We start from the raw sequence: 24,765 nt of genomic DNA, 5'->3' as shown, positions 1-24,765 counted from the left end.
GCTAAAGAATGTCTTGGAACAGTAGTGTGTAAAAGTAGGATGAAGCAAACAGCTTGGTGGAATGACACAGTCAAGGCAGCCTGTAAAAGGAAAAAGAAGGCATATCAAAAATGGCTACATACTAGAACTCAGGTAGACAGAGAAAGTTATGTTGAAGAAAGAAACAAAGCCAAAAAGATAATTGCAGCATCCAAGAAGAAATCTTGGGAAGACTTTGGAAACAGGTTGGAGACTGTGGGTCAAGGTGCTGGAAAACCATTCTGGAGTGTAATTAGCAGTCTTCGAAAGGGAGGTAAGAAGGAAACCAAGTAGAAGGTACCTGGATTCGGTTAAGAATGATATTGAAGTAATATGTTTAACAGCAGAAGAGGCACCAATGTTAGCACTGAATAGAAGATCATGGAGGAATTTTATAAGGGGGCTATGCTCCAGACTGAACGCTGAAAGGCATAATCAGTCTTAAATGATGATGATGATGATGATGATGATGAGGAGGAGGAAATTTTAGTTTGAAGTTGTGATGGCCCCTTTGAACTTCTAGCTGTAGCCATATGTTTTTGTGTCAGAAAGATCAACTGTTGATGTATCTAGGATTGATGGCAAGAAGAACTGTGCTGTCACTTTCTATAGAAAATTGACTGTAGCATATGCTTCACCCAGTTCTACCACCTGCACTGCATAAAATCTACATCCTTTTACCTTTGGAATTTGACTAGAACACAGACCTCCAACTTTGGAGCAAGTTCTTCTTTGAAGAAATCTCCCTCTGTTGTATTTGGTTCCTTGCCACTCAGTTTGTAAACTGTTCGCTTCATCTGCCAGATACATCCCCTACTGATTTTCTGACACTGAGCATTCTTCTGATTTTCTTTCACCAACTTCCCTATTATGACATTGGGTTGTCGCCTTCTTATACGTTCCATTTTGTTCTGTTTTTGATTTTCCTTTATGCTGTGAAGATCTTGCACTTTCAGCTTTATTCAGTCTCTTTATTATCCTCTCCACAGTTAGAACTTCACTACGTTTTGCCTCTTTTAACTGAAGTGTAAGAGTTCTCTTTCACTAGTTTTGCTCTTATCCTCAGATCAACTAATTCCTTTTCACTTATTTTACTTGCAAAAATGTCAAGTACTATATCTGTAGGTTTAATGGAAGATTTGTGTCTTATTCTGGTGCTCAAGTGTACAATTATTGTTTCCACTAGATATAGTGGGAATTAGTGAAGTTTGGTGGCAGGAGAAACAAGACTTCTGGTCAGGTGACTACAGGGTTATAAACACAAAATCAAATAGGGGTAATGCAGGAGTAGGTTTAATAATGAATAGGAAAATAGGAAATAGGGTAAGCTACTGCAAACAGCATAGTGAACGCATTATTGTAGCCAAGATAGACATGATGCCCACACCTACCACAGTAGTACAAGTTTATATGCCAACTAGCTCCGCAGATGATGAAGAGATTGAAGAAATGTATGATGAGATAAAAGAAATTATTCAGATAGCGAAGGGACACATAATTTAATAGACGTGGGGGACTGGAATTTTATAGTGCAAAAAGGAATAGAAGGAAAAGTAGTTGGTGAAAATGGAATGAGGGTGAGGAATGAAAGAGGAAGGTGCCTGATAGAATTTTACACAGAGCGTAACTTAATCACAGCTAACACTTGGTTTGAGAATCATAAAAGAAGGTCGTATACATGGAAAAGGGTTGGAGACACTGGAATGTTTCAGATAGATTATGTAATGGTAAGACAGGGATTTAGGAACCAGGTATTAAATTGTAAGACATTTCCAGGGGCAGATGTGGACTCTGACCACAATTTATTGGTTATGAAATGTAGACTAAAACTGAAGAAACTGCAAAAAGGTAGGAATTTGAGGAGATGGGACCTGGATAAACTGAAAGAACTAGAGGTTGTAGAGAGTTTCAGAGTGGGCATTAGGGAACAATTGACAAGAACGGGGAAAGAAATACAGTAGAAGAAGAATGGGTACATTTGAGAGATGAGATAGTGAAGTCAGCAGGGGATCAAGTAGGTAAAAAGACGAGGGCTAATAGAAATCCTTGGGTAACAGAAGAGATATTGAATGTAATTGATCAAAGGAGAAAATATAAAAATGCAGTAAATGAAGCAGGCAGAAAGAAATACAAAAGCCTCGAAAATGAGATTGACAGGAAGTGCAAAATGGCTAAGCAGGGATGGCTAGAGGATAAATGTAAGGATATAGATGCATATATCACGAGGGGTAAGATAGACACTGACTACAGAAAAATTATAGAGCTCTTTGGAGAAATGAGAACCACTTGTGTGAATGTGAAGAGCTGAGATGGAAAACCAGTTCTAAGCAAAGAAGGGAAAGCACAAAGGTGGAGGGAGTATATTGAGGCTCTATACAAGGGTGATGTACTTGAGGACAATATTATGGATATGGAAGAGGGCATAGAGCAAGATGAAATGGGAGATCTGATACTGTGTGAAGGATATGACAGAGCACTGAAAGACTGAAGTGGAGACAAGGCTCCGGGAGTAGACAACATTCCATTAGAACTATTGATAGCCTTGGGAGAGCCAGCCCTGACAAAATTCTACCATCTGGTGAGCAAGATGTATGAGACAGGCGAAATACCCTTAGACTTCAAGAAGAACATAGTAATTCCAATCCCAAAGAAAGCAGGTGTTGACAGGTGTGAAAATTACTGAACCATCAATTTAGTAAGTCATGGCTGCAAAATACTAACATGAATTCTTTACAGGCAAATGGAAAAACTGGTAGAAGCTGATCTCAGGGAAGATCAGTTTGGATTCCGTAGAAATGTTGGAACATATGAGGCAATACTGACCCTACGACTTATCTTAGAAAATAGATTAAGGAAAGGCAAACCTACGTTTTTAGCATTTGTAGACTTAGAGAAAGCTTTTGGAAATGTTGAGCAGAATACTCTCTTTTAAATTCTGAAGGTGGCAGGTGTGAAATACAGGGAGAAAAAGGCTATTTACAATTTGTATAGAAACCATACAGTAGTTATAAGAGGCAAGGAGCATGAAAGGGAAGCAGTGGTTGGGAAGGGAGTGAGACAGGGTTGTAGCCTATCACTTATGTTATTCAATCTGTATACTGAGCAAGCAGTAAAGGAAAGAAAAGAAGAAATTGGAGTAGGAAATAAAATCCATGGAGAAGAAATAGAAACTTCGAGGTTTGCTGATGACATTGTAATTCTGTGAGAGATGTGGAAGAGCAGTTACAGACAATCCTGTTGGAAGAAAATCCACAACTGTGCATGTTACTAGAGGTTGAAAATCCACTTCAGTTGTAAATTTCTTTTATTATCATGACTGGTTTTGGGCTCTCATAAGCCTAGCCTCAGGTGTCGCAACTGTGCTGTGGCCCCCAAGCACGGCGGTGGACATGTACTAGGGGCCGTGTGCTACCTGTGAGCACTGGGGGTGCCACAGCACAGTTGTGACACTTGAGGATCAGCTTACAAGAGCCCAAAACTGGTTGTGACAATAAAAGAAATTTACAACTGAAGTGAATTTTCAACCTCTAGGAAGAGCAGTTAAACGGAATGGACAGTGTCTTGAAAGGAGAATATAAGATGAACATCAACAAAAGCAAAACGAGGATAATGGAATGTAGTAAAATTAAATCAGTTGGTGCTGAGGGAATTAGATTAGGAAATGACACACGTAAGTAGTAGATAGAGAAGGTGTTTAGTAATGTTTCACAGGATGTCTTGTCATGTCCACCACTACCAAACCATAATTTTCCCAAGTAATTGTTGGATGATTAAAGTCTTCACCAAAGATTACAGTATGATTGGGGAACTTACATACAAGTGCACTGAGGTTTTCTCAAAAGTTTTCGGTTACATCAGGAGATGAGTCTGATGGGTGATAGAAGGATCCAGTTATCATTTTATGCCCATCCCTGAAACTGAGTTTTGCCCAAACAGTCTCACCTGGAGCTTCTATTTCTATGTCAGTGGATTTGAGTTTCTTGTCTGCTGCAACAAATACACCACCTCCATTTCCTGTTTTTTTATCTTTACATTTTACACTTAAACTTTTTCCCAATATTTCACTATCACTTATAGGTTTCAACCAGGTTTCTGCACCTAGTATTGTGTGAGCATGTCAGACTGCTATAGCAAGAGCAAACACAATTTATTTAACATAGTCCTTTATAGAGCAACACATAATATATGATGAAGTACAGGTTCTGTGTAGCACTGAACACATTGACTGGACAACAGTAATACAGGTTACAGAACTGGCAGACCACTCATTTGTGATTGCTTAAATAATACTCTTTCTTTGACAGCTGACCAGAAAGCATCAGGGGACTGACCCAAGTGGCCTCTATAAGCAGGCCTGTGGACTGCATGGACTCATGATCTCTGAAATCGCATGCTTCATGAATGAAAGTACACCACTCCTCCCTTCTAATGGTGGGAAAACCGCATATGCGCATAAAAACACTAGGCACTGAAAGATACATGGTACAAAAAATACATGGTACAGAAGATAAGTACTGAAACCGGAAAAGTGCTGGTACTGAAGAAGCAATAGTTCCATATAAGCACTAGTATTGTGGGGGGAAAATCTCTCAAGGCACTGAAATCACAAACCATGGGAAACACCAATGATGGTCCTAATATCCATTTCATTGCCTGATGATGGCAGCTGCCCCAACATATGGTCGGCAGGCACTGGCAAGTAGGGCGGAAGTGATGAGGGGACAGGTTGGCATGCCATCTATCTGCTGAGAGGCTGTAGGTTAGGACCAGAGATGGCATTTCCAGAGTGACGTCCTCATTGTGGTCAGCAGTTGACACCAGAAGCATCAGCGTGGGTGTTGTGGATGACAGCCACACAGCACCCAGCAACAGAGGCAGCAGGTGCAGTGGGGGTGGCACCAGCGATGACAATTGTGCAGCGGAGGCAGAGGCAGGAACCTCATACAGCAATATACCAGGCAGTGACCCCCTGCTGCAGGGCTAACTGGAATGTGTGCGACACAGGAGTAGGTATTGATGCCTGCGGGGATGGGAGAGGTGGTGAGCCCTCCAGAGCAGACCCTGCCATGTGTGGCCACAGCTGGTCAAACTGATGGACCAGGCACTGGCACCAGCCCTGATGGTAGGAATCCAGTTCGGCCAGCAGTCAAAACCACTAATACAGACAGTTGCAACTGACTGGAACTGTCATGGAACTGGTGATGCCAGCAGATGCAGCATTGTATGCAGCAGGTGAAGGAGGTTCCATGGTCAACACTCTTGTAGTAGTTCAATATGTTTCTTGTCCCCCACTGGACTAAAATGGTATGAACTCAAAAAATGGCCTAAGCAGCTTCAGTGTCCCTACCAGATACATACTTCCACATCTGAGTTTTAAATATTTGAAAAATCATTTGTCCTCACCATAAGGGTGAGGGTGAAATGGGGGAGTTGCAAAATGGTGAATACCACTAGACTGACAAAAAGAAATTGTCTAGAAACAAATTTGGGGGCTGTTATTGATAACCATGGTGTATGGAAATACCTCAATTGTAAAAATCTTAGACAGGGTCAAAATAGTGGCTGCCACAGACATGGTTTGACAATGCACCACATAGGGAAACTTGGAATAGGCATCCACTACAGTGAGCCAATACTGATTTAGGAATGGCCCAGCAAAATCTACATGTAGATGTTCCCATGGACATAGCGGCATCAGACAGGGGGAAAATGATACATGGGGCGGCCACCTTTGCTGAACACAGTGAGAGCAAGTGGCAAGAAGCTGCATAATGTCTCCATCTGTGCCTGGCTTATACACATCCTGGCAGACCAAAGCATTTGTGCAAGAGGTCCCCTAATGACAGACATGCAGAAGTTGCAGTACATTACAGTGTAAGGAAGTGGGAATCACAGCCTGGGGAGCAGTGTCTTCCATAGCTAACAAAAGAACCCCATCAAACACAGAAAGGAGGTTCTGGAAGGAAAAGTAATTATGCAAGGGATCCAAGGCATGGCCTGGGGGTTTGTTCAGCAACTGTGCTTCACAAAAGAGAGGATCCGACTAAGTGCAGGATCAACGGTGACAGCCAATGCTATCTTGGCACTATTGATGGGAAAACCATCAACCATGTTCTGGTTCTCAATATGTAAATAGAAGCAAAACAACTCATCCTGATTCAATGAAAGGTCTGGCCGAAGGAAAGATAAGGCATCGGTTTTGGCGTGTCGTGCCATCAGTCGGTAATGGGTCTGATAATGATTACAGGAAAAGGAAGAGAGCCCACTGCTGCAAACAATTAGCTGCCTCGTCCTGCACAGGAGCAAAAATGTTAAAAAGAGCAACCAACACCTTGTGATCTGTGATTAAACGGAACATAGAACCGTGGATGCGAATTTTCTTGAGGGTGAACACAGTCACTAAAACCTCCTTTTCAATCTAAGAATATTGTTGCTGAGTGAGAGTTAAAGACTTGCAAGCATAAGAAATGAGTCATTCACATATTTGTCTGTCAACACCACACCAAGACCATGTTGAGATACATCTGTAGCCAACACGAAATACTGAGCTGGCTGGAAAGGGGCCAGGCATGGGGCAGACTGAAGCTTAGATTTAAGCAAAGTGAACACTCGGTCATGGAACAGGAGAAAGGCACATTTTTATGCAAAGGCATGTGCAGGGGCTGAGCCAAGTGGATGCATCCAGTAAAAGCTTATGGTAGTATGCAACTTTAGCTAGAAATGTCTGCAGTTCCACAGCAAAGCCATAGTTTTGTCAACATGGTGACACAATGACTTGACCTATGTGCTAGAAACCTCAGAACCTAACTACTCAAATAATGGCTGAAAGAACTGAGATTTGGCAAGTTTTCACTTGAGACTCTCAGACTGCAAAACAGAAAACAACAGTTGGAGATTTCTAAGTTGATCTTTGTTGGAAGAACCTGAAACAACAATATCATCAACATGGTTGATGCAGCCAGGCATAGAGGCTGTCAGCTATTCTAACAAACACTGAAGAATTGTGAGTGTGCTAGTGACACCAAAAACCAAGCTTTGATATTTGTATAGGCTGAAAGGTGTATTGACAATGAGAAGGCACCTAGTGGCCTGATCCAAAGGGAGCTGCAGGTATTTTTCATACTAATTGGTCTTGGAGAAGTAGTGGTCGCCTGATAATTTTGTGGGCAAGTCATCAGGGCAGGGCAGTGGTTATGTATCTATCACAGACTGTGCATTAATTGTGACACTGAAGTTGCAAAGAGGTCAAGCTGATGCATCAACTTCTTAATGATGACCAGTTGTTTGGCCCCTTCACTGGAAGAAGTAGGCTGAATGACATCAAGTGACATAACACAATCTAAATTGACCTTGACAGAGTCGCACAAAAAAATTGGTATTGTGGGTCTGAGAGCTGGTAGCACAACTGAGCCTAAGGGAAAACAGAGACAAAAACTCAGAGCAGAGCATCTGCAGTTGCTAAATTTTACCTCATTGGTAATGAAAAAAACATTGGTAATGGAAAAACCAAAAGTGTTAAACACATATAATCTGAACAGGTCTGCAGTATGGGAATGATTCACAACAAGCTATTTATTGTAGCTAACTAACTTTCATTAAACTTTTGTGAGGGGAGTGCAGCCCAAATTCTAGTATGTTTGTGCATTTACTAAAGTCACTGCAGCTTTCATGCCCTCTTGCAGTTTTAGCAGTTTATTAAACACATGCATTTCAATAAACAATTTATTTGAGGTGACAGTCATGTAGAGACGCAGTTTATGTCTGTTGCTACTACTGTGTCTACCATTTTTGTAGAGTAGTTACACACTGATGCAATGTGACCTTTCTTTTGACACACCAGCCCAATGCTTAGGGCACACAGAATGCTCATGTAGGATGAAGCAGTGTGGGCAAGATGGAAGGGGGGGCCACATGGCTGCTGTTGTGACATGGCCTATTGCTGCCGCCCCATGTGACACTGAGTCATAGGCTGTAGTGCTGCAATGGCTTTACCGTAATCCTGACTACTTGCAACATGTCTAACAGGGGTTGACTGAGCATCTTCAGTACCTCCCTACTTGCAGCAATCTGATCACCTGTGGCCCATGACACTTCAAAGGACTGTGCTGTATTGAGCACATCCGTAAGCGTCAGATTCTCACACTGAAGTGCCTTTTCCCACAGGCTTGCATATCCAGAGCCAGATGAATAATAACTTCATGCACCATGTGATCAACATAGGATTCATGATGGATACTAGTGACAGATTTACAACAATGGCTTAACCCATGTAATTCTGCAGTCTAGGCTTCGTGAGATTGGTTTAGGCCTTTCTGACAGTGATAAAATGCTACACATGTCATAATGATATGCGTCCCCACAGTAATAGGTTGAGAGAAGCTTGCACATGTAATCAAATGATAAGGTAGCTGGTTGTTGCTAAGGCACAAGTTGGCACAACAACTGAAAAATGCACGATGAAAGCAAGAAAAGAAAAAAAGCCTTACACAGGTTGGCATCACACATGCAAAAGACCTGGAAATGTTGGCATAACCATATCTCATAGGAGTCCCAGTCTTCAGCAGATTCACTATGCACCTGAAAGGGTGATGGATCTAGTGATGGGTGAATAACCTGCCACAAACAACCTACCACATGATGTAGAGCGGTGATGACAGCCTGCTGTTGTTCCATTAAAGCTTGCTGCTAGGCAGTGATATGTTGGAATATTTCTTCCATCATGATGTCATGGGACTTGGCACTGACACTAACATGAGGAGAAGAAATAACCCTCACTCCTCACCAAGATTGCTATAGCAAGAACAAACATGATTTATGGAACATAGTACTTTACAGAGCAGCACATAAGGTACAACGAAGCACAGGTTGTGCATAGCACCAAACACATTGACTGGACAATAATTATACAGGTTTCAGAATCAGCTGAGCACTCGTTAGCAATCGCTTAAAAAATACTATTTCTCTGGCGACTCCCCAGATTACACCAGAGTGCCAACCCATTTGGCCTCTATAAGTGGCCCTGTGAACTGTATGGATGCATGATCTCTGAAATAATGGAGATCATGAGTGAGGATACATCACAAACTCTCAAACTGTGGCACTTTATTGCAAATACTTTGGTAGTTACTTACTACTGGGGTATAATACTCTTGCTATGGGAGACATTCTTTTGAATCTCACACCTGTGTTTCTGAGTCTGTTACAGCTGCTGTTATCTGGACTGGATGGAGAGTCATATGATATAAAAATCCCTCGGGTGGACTGCACACACAGTTGGCAACTTGGGTAACACCTTCTAATGTGTAGTGTGCACCTGACCTATTTAGGGAGACCCTACCTGTCTCAACACTATTTACAAGTCCAGGATGTCACAGCAAGCCCTTCCACTCGACTCAGAACCAGGGGGCCACAATCACTTCTGGGAATAATTCAGCAAATTGGGAGTTTTGTTGAAACTCTGTGCACAAGGCAGGTCTTCTCAACCTTATCTGCCAAATGTTGAAATCATCCAAGTATGACCTCTGATATCGTTTGTTCCAACATGTGCCACAGTCTGCAACTGAGTGCACCATGTTCCTGTCTTGGTTGCTGGCATAGCCTCTTCAACATGTTGAATGAGGCCCCACACATACACACTGAGTGCAGTTGCTGTTCCTTCCTGTCCCTTGCTGCCATTTCCCAAAGGGGTACCATTATTCGCTGTACGTTTTAACTGCCAATAATTAGTAGACCCCCTTCCCTTTTGCATTTGCCTCATCATTACACAGGGCAAAACAGGTTTCCCCAAAACAAGAGAAGGGAGTTCTTTTGACTCAGTTTTAGTGAAAGACAGCACCTCAGACTTGTTTATTATGGGGATCAATATAACATACTGGGTCCTCTCTGGTCCTTTTCTACCCTGCACAGGATCTACTAGTGACACACCACTCACTGTCAAGTGGACCAGTAGTGACAGATCCAGTATTTCTTTCAGAGGAGACAGCAACAACTGGAGAGGATAGTACCTCAGGTACCTCTGTTACATGACTCTCAGGAGCCCTACTAACACACTAATTTGCAGCAGCTGTCAGTTGTTTGACAGCAGTCTGGGTGATTTCCAGCTGCTTACAAATGTCGCCTAACTCATCATGTGCTTGAGAACACAATTCACAATGGGACTGCATTGTGGCTGGTGCAGTGTTTTACAGGACAGTGAACAAATAACTTTAAACTAAGTCTGCTGACTATCTTTTAATCTGTTAAACAGAACACAGCAAGTCATTCTCAATGGAGAGAAGCCCTCATATGTCAAAGCAATCTTGGGTAATCTTCAAGGGAATGTTTTAACAATAGGTACAAATGATCTAGTAGATAGCGTTGGAGGTTTCAGGAGGCTTTTCATGGATGATGCTATTGTATACAGAGAACTTGTAATGCTAGAAAATTGTTGCAAAACACAGGAAGAGCTGCAGCTAGTTGACACATGGTGCAGGAAGTGGCAATGAACCTTCAACATAAACAAATGTAACGTATGTTGAATAAATACACATGGAGCCTTTTATTGTATGATTATATGTATGATTTCAGAATGATCACTTGAAGCTGTTACTTTCATAAAATATCTAGGAATGGAATAACCACATAAAATTAATCTCTGGTAAGGGACATGCCAGACTGAGATTCATTGGAAGAATCCTCAGCAAATGTAGTCCATCAACAAAGAAAGTAAACAACAGGAGCTTCCAACCTCACAACATGATTCTAACAAATGAAGTAGCCTACAAATCATCATTCTACTAATAACTGATTATAGCTCATCTGTGTGAGATCCATATCAGTTTTGATAGAGGAAATAGAGAAGATTCAAAGAGAACCAGCATGTTTTGTTACAGGTTCATTTCGTAATTGTAATGTGTCATGGAAATGCTCAGCCAACTCCAGTGGGAGATGCTGCAAGAGAAATGTTTTACATTGCTGTACAGTCTACTGTTAAAGTTCAAGAATTTATGTTCATAGAAGAGTCAACCATATATTAATCATTCCTGTGTGTGTCTCACAGAAAGACCATGAAGATAAAATTAGAGAGATTCAAGCCCACACTGAAGCATACTACCATTTGTTCTTTCCACAAACCATATACAATTGCAGCAAGAAAATTGGGGAGTGATTCTGGTGCGAAAAGTACCCTCTGCGCCTACCATAAGGTCACTTCAGGAGAATAGATGTAGATGTAGATACTTTTCTGTCTCCCTTACTGATCACTGGAGTTATTATTCCCTTTCCCCATTCTTCAGGCACACATTTATGACTCTATATGCATCTTAAAACGCTATATAACCATTGTAGCCTATTAGGGCCATAAATTCTTATCATACAATTATTTCATTTATCCCAACTGCTTTTCGTGTTTTCGGTCTTCTAACGGCTTCTTCTACTTCTAACATTTTATATATTTCTCCTCTTCTAGGTCCATGTTCTCCTGTCATGGTTCCATTCCCTTTTCATTGCTATTTTGCATATTTATTTGTTTGAATTACTATTTCCATCTTCTCTGGTTGCGTTACTAGATCTCCACATTCCTCTTTTACCAGCTTTATGTTAGTGACTTCCTTCCTCTTACTCCTTATAATTTCATACAGCATCCGTGTACCCTCATTAACATCCTCTTCCAACTCCCTTGTGAATTCCTCCCAACGTTTCCTCTTATTTTCTACTACTGTCAAATGGGCTGAAGTTGGCCACTAGGGTGAAGTTGACTGAAAAGTTAAAAAAAATGTCTTATGTTAAACAACTCCACATTGGCAACGAAATTCTTTTCTTTTAGCTATAATAGTCACTGTTCGAAAGCTCTTAATTTGTGGCAGTGGCTAAATGTACAGTATTCTGAACCTCATTGTTTTCAGAAGGACACTTTTTTTAACTTTTTTGATAGACTAAAACTATTGTTTGTGTGACCAGAGAAACACTGAGTAAGGCTGACTTCTTCTCATTTACATACTTGCATGACTTGTGTTCACAGTTGTAGTGCTCAGTGAAATACTGATAACCATTAACTCCCCCCAAAAAAGGATCCCATTGTTTATGACATCACATCTGCAGAACTGTGTGTCACACAGTGATATAATTTCTCAATTATTAAGACATCAAATCTTGTGAACTATGTGTCATACAATGACACGATTCTACTGGTCAATTCCATGGTATATTTGGATCCTGACTGGAAAATAATGTTGTGAATAGAATTAGTATCAAAGAAATAATAAATTCAAATTTCATGGACAGTGAAAATGTAGTGTGAAAAAGTTTCAAAAGTTTTGAAATTGTGTGTAAAGTTTGTTGGAAGTCACTAAGTGTTTCCATTATCAAATACTGCATGGGTATGGTTTGGGTAATGTACAGTGCAAATCAAATTTTTGTTGGCCATGGTAGCCACTAGATAAGTAACATCCAAGTGGGTCTGGGTGACCATTTTAATTTTTTAGTAAAATAGATGGTGGGTACACACATTGATTTTATATTGTGTAAATTGTCACACTGTGAAAGTTGTGAGAGTTTGTCAATATTATAGTTCATAAATCATCTGCAGATGAACTTATCAAATTTCCGGGAAGAATGATTTTCAGATTATTATTATTTTAAGAGATATTGTATGATTTACTAGCTGTATGTGACGACCCATTGCTGTGGCCCTTCAGGTTAAATGGAAAAGTAAGAGAAGAAAAAGCACATCTTTCTAATATGTTTAATTTCACAATGCTTGTCAATAAGCACTATGTTTTGATGTTCTGTTTTCTGTGCATATATAGAGATTTTCTGGTTTCCCGACTCTAGAACATGCAACATATAATTGTCTGTGTGAGAAGCACTCAGTGTCTATATCTAAACTGGCCCTGAGCTATATTGATGGTGACTGCAAACACCAATTGAATTTGGAATTTGAAGATTTAAAATTGAAATAGCATACCCATTGGAATCACAGAAATGCGAGGAAAGAGGATATCTTCACCTTTGAATGGTACTGTAATTATTGTTGCTTCTTGTATGTTGCTAATGAATTATTTTACTGCAGGCCAGGTGCCACTGCAAATCTTTGGGTGGTTGATGTTTTGTAGCGTTATAATTGGCACACTGATTTTCAGTGGCAGAACATGCGGTATCATTCCTGGTAGATTGGTTGAATACTGAATTTCTGTTGGATAATTAACCACTTCATCTGCTTCCACTACAGTGTTGATAAACTTCTATGTGATACCTCACTTTGTTAGATTGAATAATACGAGGATGGTTTGTAAAGTTCTCGGAATTGCTAGGGGGGAGGGGAGGGGGGGGGGGGGGGGGGGGTAGCGCTAGTGCAATAAGTTGTTCATGTGATATTCATTGGACTGTTACCTGTAAACATGTGTCACATCAGTGCTCTTGGAGAGAGCTGTGGTGGTGACATGGCTCTGTTGTTGTTCCCGTGTAGTTATTTGCAAAGATGGAAAAAAAATAGAGATTTGACCGGTGATTAAGTACTTTGTAAAGAAAGGTATGAAAACAAAGGACATCATTCCAATTTCCAGAATACACTGGGGGACTCTGCTCCTTCCTATTCAACTGTTGCCAACTGGCAATCTGTGCAGTGGCCAGCCAAGATGTCTCACTTCTCCAGAAATCATTGCAAAAGTGCATAAAAAGGTCATGGAATATTGCCGACTGAAAGTGCATGAAATTGCTCAGGCTTGCCAGATGTGATATGAAAGGGTATATCACATTTTCACTGAAGAATTGGAAATGAAAAAAATATTTGCAAGATGGGTGCCGCGACTCTTGTCGCTGGATCAAAAATGCATGAGAAGGGATATATCAGAACAATATTTGGCCTGCTCAAGCAGTCCATGGGTATACTGCCGGTTCATAGTGTATACCCGTGGACTGTTCAAGCAACTAATACGCCAGGAGAAACTGAAGAATCACATCATATACCTTTACAGGGAGGAGATGTACTGCAGCATGAAGAAACTCGACAAACTGCGCCACCGAAGATGCCGTTTGCTGAGTGCTCTTGGATTCCTGAAGATATGTTGTACTGAGCAGATTGTGCCGAACTTTGCTAAGGTCACGCATCACATCAATTCTGCAGCAGCCAATTAAGAGCCGGGCCAGCCTTGCCTTGGTACGCGAGAGGATGCACTTTACTCACCGCAGTCTTGAACACAACTCCCAGGAACTATTTAAACTTCATCTTAAACTGGCTAATCAGTTTAATTCATGGACCTGGGACTGGGTGGACGATGTTACCTGGATGACAGCCAATTCTGCACATAAAAAGACCACTGGATGTCAGATTTCAAAATTCTCCTGTCTCTCAGGTAAACCATCACTGGAGGCACCATGCAAGACAATCATCAATCTCACTGACATGGAGCTGTCTCATGAGGCTGTTTCAGTTCTGGAGAAGGGACTCAACTTTGCTCCCATCCCTAGGTTCACACTGGTCGCGGACATCGTCAGTGCAACGGAAGAGGTTGCAGCGCGATTACCAACTGAAGCAGCAGAAGTGCGTTGAGAAACCTGCCGGGCTCTGACCAGAACTAAACCTACGGAGACTAACATTATCAGTAGAGAGAGGGTGGCCATTCAGGACCTAAGAGAGTGCTCTGATATTGTTATCTTACCTGCTGACAAAGGCAATGCCACTGTTGTTCTTTGCCATAAGGACTACATTGAGAGGATGCAACGCCTGCTAGATGAAGACTCCTATAAGAATATCAACGCTGACCCCATGAAGAAGGGGGAGAACAAGACCAGGGCTCTACTCAAGGACGCGGATCTACCAGAGGGGGATGCCAAGAAATTGTCACCTCAAGGATCTGTACCACCAAGACTTTATGGACTCCCTAAGGTCCACAAAGAGGGGGTACCTATGTGCCCGATTGTCAGCAACATTAGGGCACCTACTTACTTGCTGGCAAAATGTCTGGCTGAATTACTTAGCGCCTATGTAGGTAAATGCCGTCACCATATCCGTAATTCCGTGGATTTCGTGAAGCGTCTCGACAACTTCAGACTGAAAGACACTGATATCCTAGTGAGCTTCGACGTGGTTTCACTAAATCACCAGGGTGCCTCTACGAGAGACAGCTGAGCTTATTGGGCAGAAATTTGACGAGAAGACCACCATACTCTTTAGGCATGTCTTGACTTCAACGTATTTTCTGTTTAATGGGGAATACTATGAGAAAACAGATGGAGTCGCAATGGGCAGCCCACTCTCACCAGTGGTCGCAAATCTGTACATGGAGTACTTCAGGGAGGAAGCCTTGGCATCATCCAATTGGAAACCTACTTGTTTCTTCTGTTATATCGATGATCGGTTCATCATCTGGCCCCATGGTATTGACAACCTCCTGGATTTCATTACACACCTAAACTCCATAGATCAAAACATCAAATTCACAATGGAGACCAAAGCAGAAGGAATATCACCATTCCTGGACGTCATGGTCAAGAGAAGAGCAGATGGTACCCTGAGCCACGGTGTGTACAGGAAAAAAATTCACACTGACCTGTACCTGCATGCAGACAGTTGCCACCACCCTTCTCAGAGGAATGGAGTACTAAAAACATAAGTACACAAGGTGCACAGCATCTCCGATACAGAGAATCTGCCACAGGAATTGGAAGACCTCAAAACCGTGTTCTGAAAAAACGGGTACTCAGAATGGCAGATTATACGTGCTCTCTGTCCCACCACCACAGCACAACCTGTGGAGGCGGATGAAGTCAAGGAAGAAAAGGTAGCCACTGCCTTTATTCCATACAATAGCGCACTTTCAGGGAAAATCGTCCGTATATTAAAGAAACACCGAGTTAAAACCATCTTTTGCCTGCCCAATAAAACACGGGAATTACTGGAAAGTGTGAAAGATGACCTCAGTTTGAGGAAGGCCGGAATTTACCAAATTCCCTGTGAGTGTGGGAAGTCTTATATCAGACAAACAGTATGCACCATCGAAGATCATTGCCAAGAACATCAAAGGCATACTCGACTGAAATATCCAAATAAGTCGGCAGTAGCAGATAACTGTTTGTCCGAGAAACACGAGATGGATTATGAGCTTACCAAGATCCTGGCTCAGACCTCTAAATATTGGGACAGAGTTATAAGGGAGGCTATCGAAATTTGTACCAGAGAAGATCTTATCAACCAAGATTGCGTGTACAATCTCAGCAAGGCTTGGGACCCGGCATTGAATGCAATTAAGAAGACTCTCAGCAAGAAGTACAAACTGGCAACCAGAGTGGACGTAGTAAGCACATTGATGCTATGACAGATTCTGACACCCACGTCTTCGCGACCACTAGCGCGCGTGTGCGGGCAGCAAAGAGAGCGGCCCGTGGGGGGAGGGGATTTAAATTGGCCACCCACCCTCAGGAGCTCAGTTCGTCAGCACACCTGACGACGGCGACATGTCTGATCGCCGAAATATTAGTGCCCGTTGGATACTATGAACCAGCAGTATACCCGTGGACTGTTCGAGCAACAAATGTACCGGGAGAAACTGAAGAATCACAATATTTGGCCTGTTTTAGGAGATATGAACAAGATTTTTTGTGCCTGTTTGTGACCACAGATGAAACTTGGGTGCACTATTATACCCCAGAGACAAAACAAGAGTCAAAGCAGTGGAAAAATGCTGATTGTCCACCACCAAAGAAAGCAAAGACAATTCCTTTGGCGGGAAAGGTCATGAAATCAGTGTTCTGGCATGCGAAGGGGGATTCTGTATGTAGATAATCTCCCCACTGGGCAAACATTACTGGAGAATACTATGCTGACCTCCTGAACAAATTGCAACAAAAGATGCATGAAAAAACAAGACCAGGTTTAGCAAGGAAGAAAGTTATATTCCATTAAGACAACGTGTGCCCACACACATGTACCGTCGCCATGGCAAAATTACACAAACTAAGGTATGAATTGCTGCCACACCTGCCTTATTCACCTGATATGGTCCATCAGACTTCCATCTCTTTCCAAAACTGAAAATTTTTATTGGTGGACGAAGATTCACTTCAAACAAAGAATTGAAAGCTGGAGTTGACAACTATTTTTCAAGTCTGGAGGAAATTCAATTTCAAAATGGGATCAAGGCACTGTAACGTCATTCGACCAAGTGCATTAATCTACAAGGAGATTAAACTGAAAAAGAAAAAAGTTTCAGTGATGCAAGTACTTTTTTTCTATTCCATTCCAAGAACTTTTCAAGCCACCCTGGCATTGTCAAGTTCGTAGACAGCTTTATTCTTGGTGGCAAGCATAGCTTATTCACTCAGCCAGTTATGATTCTTATAATTGGTTTGAATATTGGGAAATACTTTTTTAACCACTTCTTCTTTTGATGTCACTAAGTTGAGAAGTTATGAGGCAATTAAATTCCTCCTGAGATCAGATCATCCAGTACCTTTCCATTCCCAGTTTCCAAAAATTGGTGTGAGAATATCTCAGCTGATTGATCATTTTGCAGATGTTCATGCATATTTGTACTGAATTTCAATGTCTATATGTGTTTCTGCATAGTAGAGTATTTCAGGCAAGCATTTACTTCATCTGCTGTTTTCGACTGAGAAATTACAGATAGTGTTTGCCTGAAATATCCCGCAACCAATATTAATGCCCTCTCCAGTGGTCTGATGTTTCCATGCAAATCTTGCAATGATCCATCAAGAACCTTGAGTGAATTTTTTGTGTGCCATTGTGCATTCATTCCAAACTATGATTCTGCATTCCTGCAATATTTTTCCCATGCCAGATGCTATGGAAATGTTGCATGTGGGAGTTTTAATGAACTGCATGTTGAATGGCAATTTAAAAGTGGGATGAGCAGACCTTCCACCTAGTAGTAATGTCACAGCTGTTCTGGATGATGCAAGAGCTAAGAGTATGTCATTTTGGAGTCAAATTGTTGCCAGAATCAATGTAATTAGAAATGTTTTACAAATACCACCTGTTGCGTCTAAGAAGATTTCTCCAACTCCATTATTGCTAGTTTGCAGTATTTGATCATAAATGACTTTTTGCTCAAGTGTTAGCTAAGGAATAAGTGGTTGCATATATGGCAAAGAGTCATCTGTGTTCTAATTTTATTCACAACACAACCTTGCTTTGAATGAAGCAGCATAAGATCAGTTTGGTGATGGCATTCTGAATTGATTGAGAACTCTTATGTGTGATTTCTCAGCTCAAATCTTCAGTCATTATCAACACTTCATTTTAGTTTTCTGCCGTGAAATCTGTGTTCATATTTGAATTTTCCTCAATTATTTGAAAGAAAATATCATCAGCCATATGCAGTTTATATTTCTCCTGTAATTCTGTTGGAGATGAAAGAGAGCAAACAGTCAGTAGGATTTCAAACAATGTATGAATTTGTTAAAAACAAAGATTCCAAGACTTACCAAGCGGGAAAGCGCCGGCAGACAGGCACATGAACAAAACACACATTCCAAGCAGTCTGCTTGTGTCTGTGTATGTGCGGATGGATATGTGTGTGTGTGTGTGTGTGTGTGTGTGTGTGTGTGTGTACGAGTGTACACCTGTCCTTTTTTTCCCCTAAGGGAAGTCTTTCCGCTCCCGGGATTGGAATGACTCCTTACCCTCTCCCTTAAAACCCACATCCTTTCGTCTTTCCCTCTCCTTCCTGAAGAAGCAACCATCGGTTGCGAAAGCTAGTAATTCTGTGTGTGTGTTTGTGTGTTTTGTTCATGTGCCTGTCTGCCGGCGCTTTCCCGCTTGGTAAGTCTTGGAATCTTTGTTTTTAATATATTTTTCCCATGTGGAAGTTTCTTTCTATTTTATTTACAATGTATGAATTTGTTTGGATATGGTATATTTAATGCATACATACCAGAAAACTCAGAACATGACATGCACTACGGAATGTGGCATGTGTAACATCTTTGACAGTTCTCAGTTGCTGGAAAGACTTTGGACCGGACACATTAACCAACAACATGCAAAGAAAGAAGCATTCTTCTTGATTAAGATTCAGGGTATACAGTCTACCTATTGTAGTTTCTTTGGATATGTCAGATTTTCCATTAACTCACTCTCGTCATTTGCACCATTCAAATGATTTTCTGCTTGTTTCCATGTGTAATATGTAGGCACTCATGAATACAGCAGTGTTTTTGACAAAAACATAATTTTAACTGAGACTGCAGTTGTGTGTGAGAGTTGTGTTTGCATGAGTGCATGTGTGCGTGCACGCTTATGTGTCTTTTGTTGATGAAGGCCTTAACGGCTGAAAGCATAGTTGTGAGTCTTTTGTTGTGCCTATCTGCAACTCAGCATCTCCACTATAAGGTGAGTGCCAACTTTCCTCTCATAATATTGATAGTTATAAAGAAATAGATGACATTGCGAAACATTAAAAAAGAAAAAAAAAACTAAAAACAAAGAAGATATAAAACAATACTAACAAAATATTCCAATATAAATGTAAATCAGTCAACACAGCTCAATTCCAGTGCCAATTGCATTGAAAAATAAGATAAACAGTTTAAAAAATGAGATGAAAAACAATAAGAAGGAAAAAACTGTAATCACGAAATGAATGCTATGGTGAACAACAATGCAATGCCACATGAAATAATTAATTCAAAATGAAAATAAATGTAAATACAAATGTAAATGGTTTTTCTTGGTCGTTTATTCTGTAGCCTATCAGAATATTTTGATACATAGATGTAAATCCCAGTTATTTCTGAAGTTTGTTTTACACAGAGTTTTAAATTTTCTGGTGCATATATTTCTGTTAGTGTCCTGTGGCATCAGTTAAGTCACATAAATAAAATAGTGGATAAGAACAATAGCTTAGCAGTGTAAGAGGAAGACCATTTTTTTTCCAAAGTAGCTGCTTTTCTCTTGCATGTGGTGGGCTGTGAATTCTTCTGCCTGTTGTTGTATAATGGAAGGTGATGAAATGTGAAACTGATACAATTCTAACTGCCTCTGAATATTTTTAAACAGTATTTAAACTTGTATAGACAGGGAGATACAATTCCTATAGGTAAATGATGGTCATCCCATCTTTCCCTTTGGGGAATTAATGAATTTCTGTGACCTTTCCTTTTTATACTGATAAACAAGTCTTTCATTTCTGTGAAGAACAGAATAAGTTACATATTTATAAGGTAATTTAAAATATTCTTGTAACTTCTCTATATTGTTTTTTCTTATACTTTAATTTAATAATTATCTGCTTCATACAACTTGACACTTCTCTAATTGCAGGACTATTTTTTGTTTATTACATCACTCAATGAGACAATTAAAGGAAAACCACTTTCAGTTGACTGTGAAAAGTCTCCAATCATACATGAAATAGCTACACTGCTGGCAAAAATTGAGGAGTGGATTGATCAACATGTGCCTACTACCCTATCTCTTAGAGGAAGAAGTGAAGCTTTTAAGATGTGGCATGCCAGACTAAAGAATGTATGTTGACTTAACTCTGTCATTATAAAATCACATGCTTTTTAATTAATTACTAATTGTTATCAATTTCATAATTGTATATAGAGGGTTGAATAACACTTAGGCGGTTTTTTATTCTACTGATTTTTATTTGTATGAACTTGTTTTTGGCTTATTAGGCCATCTTCAGATAACTACTGGCTATTGTTTACAAGGAGCTTGTGTTCTTACGAACCAAACATTCTGCACTAAGATCCAATGCACTTACATACGATCACCAGTTGTGGTATTGCCTTTGAAATTGTCAAATGGGTTTTTGACTTTTTGTTCTGTAAAACTGTTCTTTAACATAATAAATCAGATTTTATGGTTTGTCAGTACCATGTATGACAACAATTAGAATTATTTAGAATACACATTATTACAAAATTACAATTTTTTGGTATATGTTGTGAACAGTTGCACTGGACACTAATTGTTTACTTATTTATTTACTTATTTATATCCCATAAATCCAATACTGCGAAGCATTCACATGGATGTAGGACGTGTCAGAATTATTACAAATAATATAAAAGGAATACATAAAAGAACCTCTTGCAAGAGGATATCTGGTATAAGACAAAATACACATTAATAGGTATAGAAAAAATTACATTAAAAATATGGTAGATCTTAATAGCTAAATGAAAGGCACATTAATGTTAACAGTGATGGTGAGTATCAGAATGCACAATAGCACATCAGATTAGTAAGTGATAAAAATCAATTACAGTTAACTCTACTGAAATATTCTTCTACCTAATGGAAGGAATTATCTAATAAATACTGTTTGGGCTGTTTGTTAAATTTGGGAATCTCATGGATTAGTAATTTCGGTGATGGTGGGTGAGCATTGAACACCTTGCAGCTCGTGTAATGGACTTCTTTTTGTACAATAGTAAGATTTTTTGATTCACAATGGAGGTCCATCTTCCTCCTGGTATTGTGGGTATGGTATGAATCATTGCTTTTGTATGATTGTCCATTTTTACCAATGAAGCATTACAGGGAGTAGATATATTGGGATGCAGTTGTCAGTATCCCTAATTTTCCAAAAAGGTTTCTACAAGAATGTCTAGACTGCCCAGAAAACTATGCCATACAGCAATAACGCACGGAAATAACTAAAATAAGCAGTTTCTGTGGTGTCTCAGTCACATACAGTGGAAATAATACAAACAGCGAATGTTGCTGAGTTGAGTTTTTTTGTGGAGGTGCAAAATATGTTCAGGCCTTTTTAGACTGTTGTCAAAGTGTACACCCAGAAACTTGGTTGACTCAACTTGTAGTAACTCACTACTATTCAATGTAATACTGAATTAATCCTCAACTTTTTTCCTTACTTGAAATGCACAAACTGGGTCTTATTAACATTTAGTGATAACCCATTATTTACAAACCAATTACATACTTTGCTAGACAATATTGGCCGATTCCTCAAGATTGAGGTTGGGAGTTTTGTTGTTGAGGATAGAGGTGTCATCAGCAAAAAGAGTAAAGTGAGTTTTCAAGCTAGTATGTAAGGGAAGGTCATTGTCAAGTGTGCTCCCTGCCGCTGTTGGATAAGCAGCTGCCAGCAGCAAGTCGTATACTCCTAGCTCACTTATTTGTTACATAGTTTAATTCTTAATTTCTTTGTGTGTTTTTGGTAGTTGCATTGTTTAATACATAAATTTTGGGCATATTATAGTATTTGAGAATTGTAGCATCGCATTTTAGTACCTGAATAGTGTAAATTCGCATAGTCGTCTGTCTTCTGTTTTTGTTTTGAATGGCCAGTGTCGGTTGGTCACAGCCAGTGTGCTCCCTGCCGCTGCTGGATAAGCAGCTGCCAGCAGCAAGTTGTATACTCCTAGCTCACTTATTTGTTACATAGTTTAATTCTTAATTTCTTTGCATGCTTTTGGTACTTGCATTGTTTAATTCATAAATTTCAGGCGTATTATTGTATTTGAGAGTTGTAGCATCGCTTTTTAGTACCTGAATAGTGTAAAACCACGTAGTCTCCTTCTGCCGCCAAGCAGTGTGTCAGCAGTGCACAAGTAGCAGCATTACTACATTTACTAGGCAATCTTGTATTTTAATACCCTTGTAAATTTTCTGGCATAATTTTTGTGCTCTCCGTAGATTAGTTCACACGTTCTTTGCACAACAGTTTTTAGCATGGATAGGGACTGCAACTGCTGTGTTCAGATGCAGGCTGAGTTGGCATTCCTTTGCTCCCAGCCTCAGGCAGTGTTGGCTTCGGTCACACAGCTTGAGGCTGTTGCCAATGGGCATCACTGTGGGGGTCCGGATGGGGGTTTGTCGGGGATGGCCAGCTCGTCCCACGCATCCCCCGATCAGACTAAGACTGTGGCTACTCGGGATACTGCCCACATTGAGGCTGACACCTCACCTGTGGTAGAGTCGGAGGTCATCTCGAGGTGTGGCAGGAGGCGAAAGACATTCCGGAGGGCTGAACGGAAGGCCTCTCCAGTTTGTCTGATGAACCGGTTTCAGACTCTGTCTCAGGCTGATACTGATCTTCAGCTGGACGTGGCTGCTTGTCCTGTTCCAGAGGTTGCCTCTCAGTCTGCAAGATACGGGCGGTCGCAGAGTGTGGGCTTACTGGTAGTTGGGAGCTCCAACTTCAGGCACATAATGGGGCCCCTTAGGGATGTGGCAGCAGAGAGGGGAAGAAAACCAATAAAAGCAATGTGCACTCCGTGTGCATACCGGGGGGAGTCATTCCAGATGTGGAAAGGGTCCTTCCAGATGCCGTGAAGGGTATAGGGTGCACCCACCTGCAGGTGGTCGCTCATGTCGGCACCAATGATGTGTGTCACTATGGATCCAAGGAAATCCTCTCTGGCTTCCAGCGGCTGTCTGATTTGGTGAAGACTGCCAGCCTCGCTAGCAGGATGAAAGCAGAGCTGACCATCTGCAGCAGCGTTGACAGGACTGATTGCGGACCTTTGGTACAGAGCCGAGTGGAGGGTCTGAATCAGAGGCTGAGACGGTTCTGTGACTGTGTGGGCTGTAGATTCCTCGACTTGCGCCATTGTGTGGTGGGATTTCGGGTTCCGCTGGATAGGTCAGGAGTCCACTACATGCAGCAGGTGGCTACACGGGTAGCAGGAGTTGTGTGGCATGGACTGGGTGGTTTTTTAGGTTAGACGACCTCGGGCAAGTACAGAAAGGGCAACAGCCTCAAAGGGTGCAGGGCAAAGTCACGACATGCGGGGAACAAGCAGCAATCGGTATTGTAATTGTAAACTGTCAAAGCTGCATTGGTAAAGTACTGGAACTTCAAGCGCTGATAGAAAGCACCGAAGCTGAAATCGTTATAGGTACAGAAAGCTGGCTGAAGCCAGAGATAAATTCTGCCGAAATTTTTACAAAGGCACAGACGGTGTTTAGAAAGGATAGATTGCATCCAACCGGTGGTGGTGTGTTTGTCGCTGTTAGTAATAGTTTATCCTGTATTGAAGTAGAAGTGGATAGTTCCTGTGAATTTTTATGGGTGGAGGTTACACTCAACAACCGAGCTAGGTTAATAATTGGGTCTTTTTACCGACCTCCCGACTCAGCAGCATTAGTGGCGGAACAACTGAGAGAAAATTTCGAATACATTTCACATAAATTTTCTCAGCATGTTATAGTCTTAGGTGGAGATTTCAATTTACCAGATATAGACTTTGACACTCAGATGTTTAGGACGGGTGGTAGGGACAGAGCATCGAGTGACATAATACTGAGTGTACTATCCAGAAATTACCTGATGACACTCCGGGATGATGATGGCATTGAAACAGAGGATGACACAGGTAAAGCTGAAATACTAAACACCTTTTTCCAAAGCTGTTTCACAGAGGAAGACCACACTGCAGTTCCTTCTCTAAATCCTCGCACAAAAAACGAAAAAATGGCTGACATCGAAATAAGTGTCCAAAGAATAGAAAAGCAAATGGAATCACTCAACAGAGGAAAGTCCACTGAACCTGATGGTATACCAATTCGATTCTACACAGAGTATGCGAAAGAACTTGCCCCCCTTCTAACAGCCGTGTACCGCAAGTCTCTAGAGTAACAGAAGGTTCCAAATGATTGGAAAAGAGCACAGGTAGTCCCAGTCTTCAAGAAGGGTCATCGAGCAGATGCGCAAAATTATAGACCTATATCTCTGACATTGATCTGTTGTAGAATTTTAGAACATGTTTTTTGCTCGCTTATGATGTCGTTTTTGGAAACTCAGAATCTACTCTGTAGGAATCAACATGGAT

General features: G+C 40.9%; 1 protein-coding gene across 2 annotated transcripts in view; it reads left to right on the top strand.

Annotated features, from left to right (window-relative positions):
• The window catches only part of LOC126273461 (serine/threonine-protein phosphatase 2A activator-like), a 204,537-nt gene that overhangs the window by 16,488 nt on the left and 163,284 nt on the right, over positions 1 to 24,765 (top strand). For both annotated transcript variants that reach the window (XM_049977018.1, XM_049977019.1), the window contains one exon: positions 20,276 to 20,479. In XM_049977018.1, coding sequence (XP_049832975.1) covers positions 20,276 to 20,479 — 204 coding nt within the window. The remainder of the gene's footprint in view (positions 1 to 20,275; positions 20,480 to 24,765) is intronic.

This window comes from Schistocerca gregaria, chromosome 5, assembly GCF_023897955.1.
Source record: "Schistocerca gregaria isolate iqSchGreg1 chromosome 5, iqSchGreg1.2, whole genome shotgun sequence".
Taxonomy (NCBI): domain Eukaryota; kingdom Metazoa; phylum Arthropoda; class Insecta; order Orthoptera; family Acrididae; genus Schistocerca; species Schistocerca gregaria.
The sequence above is the reverse complement of the archived record's forward strand: the minus strand, read 5'-3'. Positions and strand labels throughout refer to the sequence as shown.